At 35.4% G+C, this 5,826-nt stretch overlaps 1 protein-coding gene and 2 pseudogenes across 1 annotated transcript; all 3 read right to left on the bottom strand.

Moving 5' to 3' along the window:
* Window positions 1-85: 85 nt before the first annotated feature.
* LOC125858393 (uncharacterized) lies at window positions 86-754 on the bottom strand (annotated as a pseudogene).
* Window positions 755-2,053: 1,299 nt separating this feature from the next.
* LOC125858383 (rust resistance kinase Lr10-like) lies at window positions 2,054-3,196 on the bottom strand. Its single transcript, XM_049538146.1, has one exon. It carries the CDS (start codon window positions 3,194-3,196, stop codon window positions 2,054-2,056), a length of 1,143 nt encoding a protein of 380 aa, XP_049394103.1.
* A 111-nt stretch (window positions 3,197-3,307) lies between these two features.
* Window positions 3,308-4,026, bottom strand: LOC125858375 (RING-H2 finger protein ATL22-like; annotated as a pseudogene).
* Window positions 4,027-5,826: the final 1,800 nt, after the last annotated feature.

Here is a 5,826-nt window from a genome sequence, read left to right as displayed (position 1 = left end):
ATATATATATATATATATATATATATATATATATATATATATATATATATATAATTGAAGAAGTAAACGAACATGTAGTCCTTACTCATCCTTTGTTCAGAACGGTAGAACCCAACGAATAATAATGAAGCTCAAATCCGTAGAGGATTGCTTGATGAAAATCAGAAAAGGAAATGTTGTTCTCTGCATCTTTAATATTAGGCCATGAGGTCAAGCCTATACGTTGTACTCTACATCCATCACTTACTTCAGAGGCCTTCATATCTCCAATCTTTAAATAAGTGTGTCTGCTTAATTTGCAGCCACTAATTTCCACAAATGTTGAAGAATTATTATTAACAGCAAATGGACAGTTGAACATGAAAATGGACTCTGGATTATCGTAATAGAAGAAATGAAGGTGTGCGTAAATAGTAAACTGAGGTACTAGAGAGCACAAATGATCTTGTGTTTATAAAGTTGGATCTATCAGGTGAATTGTCCAATTATCATAATTAATATCTTGCACATACATCTTCTTGGAAAATATTAACGGTGTAACCGTTTGATTATCTTCACAAGCTAATTCAAATGCTGGATGATCATTTCTGCAATGTTCTGGGTCGGTGTTTAAGCGAAAAGGGTAGCTTATGTTACGGATATGGCCACAAGCAGAAGGGGGACAGTAGTGTTTGCTCTTCCTAGCATTATATGTTTGCAGGAAAATAATTAATGTAAAATATTTTAGCAGAATGGTTCCCCTACACAAATACATTTGTACTGTCTTGATTCTTTTCTTTCCTATTATTAGGAATACAAATGTGTTTGTTGGACACTTAAAAGCTGTGTGGACTTTTTATTACAAATATTACTCCCTTGGGTCCCAAGCCAATGGAAAACGCGTGTTTGGTCGTTGATGAGAACGTTGCAATTTGATGAATTGCCCTCAAGAGGAAGACTTTGACGTTTACCTATATTATTAATGAAGGAGATTGAAATGTCATGTTTCCGTGTTCAAGACTAAAGAGAATAAGGTTCATTACATGACATTAACGTCCTATGATACCGCAGAAAATATTTTTCTTAAAGAGTGTACAAAAACCTTAAAAGAGTTTGTGTGTAAAAACTAAAAAGTACTCTAACTTGGGAGTAGTTGAAGAATTAATGCCACAATATGATTCATACGAGCAGCAGAGATCGATTGGCCTGCCAAAGAGCTGACGTTAGAAGACTGAGACCTACAGCTCTAAGAAAGCTGGACGACATAGGATCAAAAGTTTAGGATGATGTGATCCAAGTCAATGACGAGGCAAAGCAGTTCCTTGACTTTGTCCATAAATTTTACACTCTATGCACAAAAGTTAAAACTCTTTTTCCTTTTAACTATTTTCATCCTAGCCAAATGATGCCCAAATAAGTCCATATAGATAATGGTATTAATTTGTGTCCAGCCAAATAATGCAGCTTGCTAATGGGATATGAGCTTACCCATGAAAAATTCTTAGTTGAATAACTTTTAGATATGTTAATAAATTTATGTATGTGTACTTATACTAAGTTTGCCTCCACCATCACTAAGTAGCAATATGTACATTAACACTTTAAAAGAATAGGGTTCAGAGGAGAGGTCACAAGCTACCACTACTACGTAATCTACTTCTACTGCTACTTGAAATCGGCTAACTGAGAATTCATCTTCAGAGCTAAGTGTTTGCAACAAATTTTAAAGTGATAGAAAAGAAATCAAAATCACAAATAAAATCTGAAGAAACAAGAATATATTATTGTTAAATTAACATGGGTGCAATTCTGTTCCTTTCTTTGATTCTTCTCTCATAAGATTTATCCATGAGTGCGTTTGAGAAAAGGACTATTTCGCCATTTATCATTCAACTCATTTCTTTCTGATTGTGGATATTCGATTAACATGGTTTTAATGCAAGGATCTAACACTTGCAAATCGAGAAATAAGTCTAAATAATTATGATTCAGCTGGCTGAACACTATTATGAAACAAAATACTTTTGCAATTCTTATACTATCTCCTTTACATTATACAAATGACTTTGAAGTGTTATTCAATTTCTAATATCACGTCAAGATCTTCACTGTGAGGACTTCCATTTAACTTAGGCGTAATAGTAGCTATAAAAGGATTTGGGGATAAGTTGAGATGGCTCCCATCTCCTTCCAGCATTTGAGTAACTACTTTTATTGAAGGCCTATCAATGGGATGCCACTGTATGCACCAAAGTCCAACAATAGCCAACTTTCTCACAATTGTACCATCTCCTTCTCCCTGTATCCGAATCTTTAATTCTTCTCCTTTCTCCAAATGTCTATATATCCATTCCAAAGAATTCACTTTGCTGTGATTATTCGTCTTAGAATCCATCTTTATCCTCCCACCAACCATTTCTAACAAGAGCATCCCGAAGCTATAAACATCAGACTTATGAGAAACTTTACCAAAGTTTCTTGATAACACTTCTGGTGCAATGTAGCCAATAGTTCCCCTAGCAGCTGTCATAGTGACCACACTTTTTTCTTTAGAACACAGTTTGGCTAGGCCAAAATCGCATATTTTTGGGTTCAAGTTGTGGTCTAAAAGGATGTTTTGTGGTTTGATATCGAAATGTAGAATTTGCTGATCACATCCCTGGTGAAGATACTCAATCCCTCTTGCAGTACCAAGAGCAATATGTTGAAGCTTGTTCCAGCTGATGAGTGAGATACTACCCGGGCTTGAGCTCACTGGTAAAATGAACCTTTCAAGTGAATCATTTGGTAGGTATTCGTAGATCAGAGCTCGTCTGAATCCATCGGCACAAAAACCAACCAAGCGGACCACATTAACATGGTGTATTCTCCCAATTGTACCGATTTCATTGATAAATTCTTCCCCTTTACCCTTGGAATCGCGTAGGACTTTTACTGCAACATAGATTTCACTGGAAAGTCTCCCTTTGTATACAGTTCCATAACTCCCTTCTCCTAACTTTTCATTAAAATCGTCTGTTATCTTCTTAATATCAGCATAAGAATATCGTGTTGGTCTGATGGCCTTGTAGTCTTCCAAAAACTTTTCAAGTCTAACTCGACTCTCTCTTTCATTTCTACTTGTCAAATATAGCTGATAAAGTGAGAAGACAATAATGCAAACAAGCGCTGTACCTAAAACTACACCTACAATATAATTGAATAAAGTACATGTCATAAGCATAAAAGAAAATCAAGTAGGAAACTAATAGAGTGAGAACTTAATAAAACTAACCTGCAATCAACGGCTGCTTAGTAATACCTATTATGGACAAAATTAAAGTGTCTGTTAGGTGCTTTTTATCAATGACGGAAAAGAAAAATTTAAGACACACAAATAGTACCTTTTTTGGTCATAGTTCGATTGAAACAATGAGTTTCCAATAGGTTTGTTCCATTCTTGAAACCACAATCCATTCCTTTTAACTCACAGTTGCTACAGAGTGGTATAGGCCAATTCAGCTGCAGCTTGTTCTGACCAAATGTTGACACTGAGTATGGGTACTGATGAATTTTTGTGCAAGGGTCAGACAAGGCGAAGTCGAGGCTAAAAGTCGAAGAAATAGCATATACTTGGTAACCAGAAGAACCAAGACATGGAACCAAGAAACCACCTCTGAATGATGCAGAACAATTGAATAGGACTGTGGGATAGTCATCATTTCTGAAATTAGATTGTGACAAATTTAGTTTTGGTAGCTTGGCTGCTATGCACTCGTCCGGATCATAAAGGTTAATTTGCTGTGAAACATAATCAATCTCTTCAACAACTAAGTGAACAAACAAGGAAAGCTCAAGGACGGTTTCTTTTTTATTGTTACAGTGTAGTTCAAAGCCAGGATAGCCACAATGTTTTGGTTGATGACTGAGTCTGAAGGGGAAATGAATGATAGGACCATCATTCTTGCACCAACAATTCTCACAACCCTCTAATCTGTCTCCTAAACTAAGCAATGGAAAAAATACCAACAAAACTAAGATGGACATTTCTAAAACTCTTACTTGCATTCTTCAGTTTGATGCTAATCACAACTAGTCTAGTGCTTTATAATATATGTTGCCAACATTTTCCAACTCTCAACACTCACTTTTTCTTTGAAACTATTCGGTTTGTGGAAGCGACTTTTCCACATACCTTCCTGTTAGGCCCTGACCCGAGACCCAAATTTTGACCTCTCGACTTCGATTCAGGACCACTCATTCTCCAAAAACATATTTTCTACAAAAACATGAAAATATTTTCCTTCATAACAAACACACCCTTAAAAGGAGAAAAAGAATACGAAAAAAAATCTTCTAATGAAAGTACGTATTTCTTTACATAATAAGAAACAATGGATAATATGAATATTCATATTATCTATACTAAATATGGGTTGAGTCGAATATTTTATCCATTTTTACCTGCTCATTTTGACCGACTGATATCCGACTAGACCCGCCCGTTTGTCATGCCCTATTCCTGTACTTGGAAAATTCATGACTAGGTCAAATTTAGGCTAATTATAAATCACCTAATTAATCCAGTCTTAAATAGAGGTTAGTTGGAGTGTATAGATATTCATTGACAAATCAGCACATGGAATATGTGGCCTAGATTAGTCTCCCTAGACTTCCTTGTTTGCTAGTAGTAATTTGAAATTATGGGGAGAACTAAAATAATAGATGATTGATAGAGGACAGGACATAAGAAAGCTCAACCTTTAATATTCCACAGGAAAACAAGTAGCAAGTCAACAGTTAACCTCTTTCATATGTCCAGGGGAACCTCTCTTTTAAAATGTGTTACAAAAGTGTACAAGCTTAAAACAATCATCAAGCACAAGCAATAGAAGTAAAAATTGGGATAAGGTACAAGTACCCCAGACTATGACCGAAATCTCAGAGACACACCTTAACTAAACTAAGGTCCTATTACCTCTTGAACTCATTTTTTTTGTAATTTTGTACACCTTTTGGCTTACGTTGCACACTCTGTTACTCCACACAATTGAGGCGTGTGGGAGATATTTGGATGTCATGTAAGCCAAAAAGGTGTACAAAATTACAAAGAATTGGTTCAGGGATAATGGAACCTTAGTTTAGTTAAGGTGTGTCTCTGAGATTTCGGTCATAGTCTAGGGGGTACTTGTACCTTTTCCCTAAAAATTGAGGAGGTGCAACTTTTTTATATTGCAATAGAGCAAAGGAGTGTTGAATTTACTTTTAGGGTGTGTTTGGTATGAAGGAAAACATTTTCCAATTTTCTCATGTTTGGTTGGGTTAAAAGTTTTGAAAAATATTTTCCAAACCAACTCATTTTTCTCAAATTTAGGGATATGGCATAAGTACACCCTAGACTATGACCGAAATCCCAGAGACACACCTTAACTAAACTAAGGTCCTATTACCCCCCTGAACTAATTTTTTATATAATTTTGTACACCTTTTGGCTTATATGGCACATTCTGTGACTTCACGCAGTTCAAGCGCGTGGGAGATATTTGAATGACACGTAAGCTGAAAAGGTGTACAAAATTACAAAAAAAAATGGGTTCAAGAGGTAATAGGACCTTAGTTTAGTTAAGGTGTGTCTCTTAGATTTCAGTAATAGTCTAGGGAGGTACTTGTACATTTTCCCTCAAATTTAAGGAAAATGACTTCCTTTCAAAATTTAAGGAAAACATTTTCCAAAACTCTCCTCCAACTTTAAATTACAATTTTTTTTGTTGATAAAATAAATTTAAAGCTTATTTTTTAAAAAAATACTTTCAACTTCAATTTTTTATTTTTTCACCCCACCCCACTCCACCCTCACCCTCTACCCTC

This window comes from Solanum stenotomum, chromosome 1, assembly GCF_019186545.1.
Source record: "Solanum stenotomum isolate F172 chromosome 1, ASM1918654v1, whole genome shotgun sequence".
Classification (NCBI taxonomy): domain Eukaryota; kingdom Viridiplantae; phylum Streptophyta; class Magnoliopsida; order Solanales; family Solanaceae; genus Solanum; species Solanum stenotomum.
This window is presented reverse-complemented; position numbering and strand designations above follow the sequence as displayed.

Bases quoted from the DNA above. Each gene is read 5' to 3' on its own strand.
- LOC125858383 (XM_049538146.1), bottom strand. From the start codon at position 3,196: ATGACATGTACTTTATTCAATTATATTGTAGGTGTAGTTTTAGGTACA.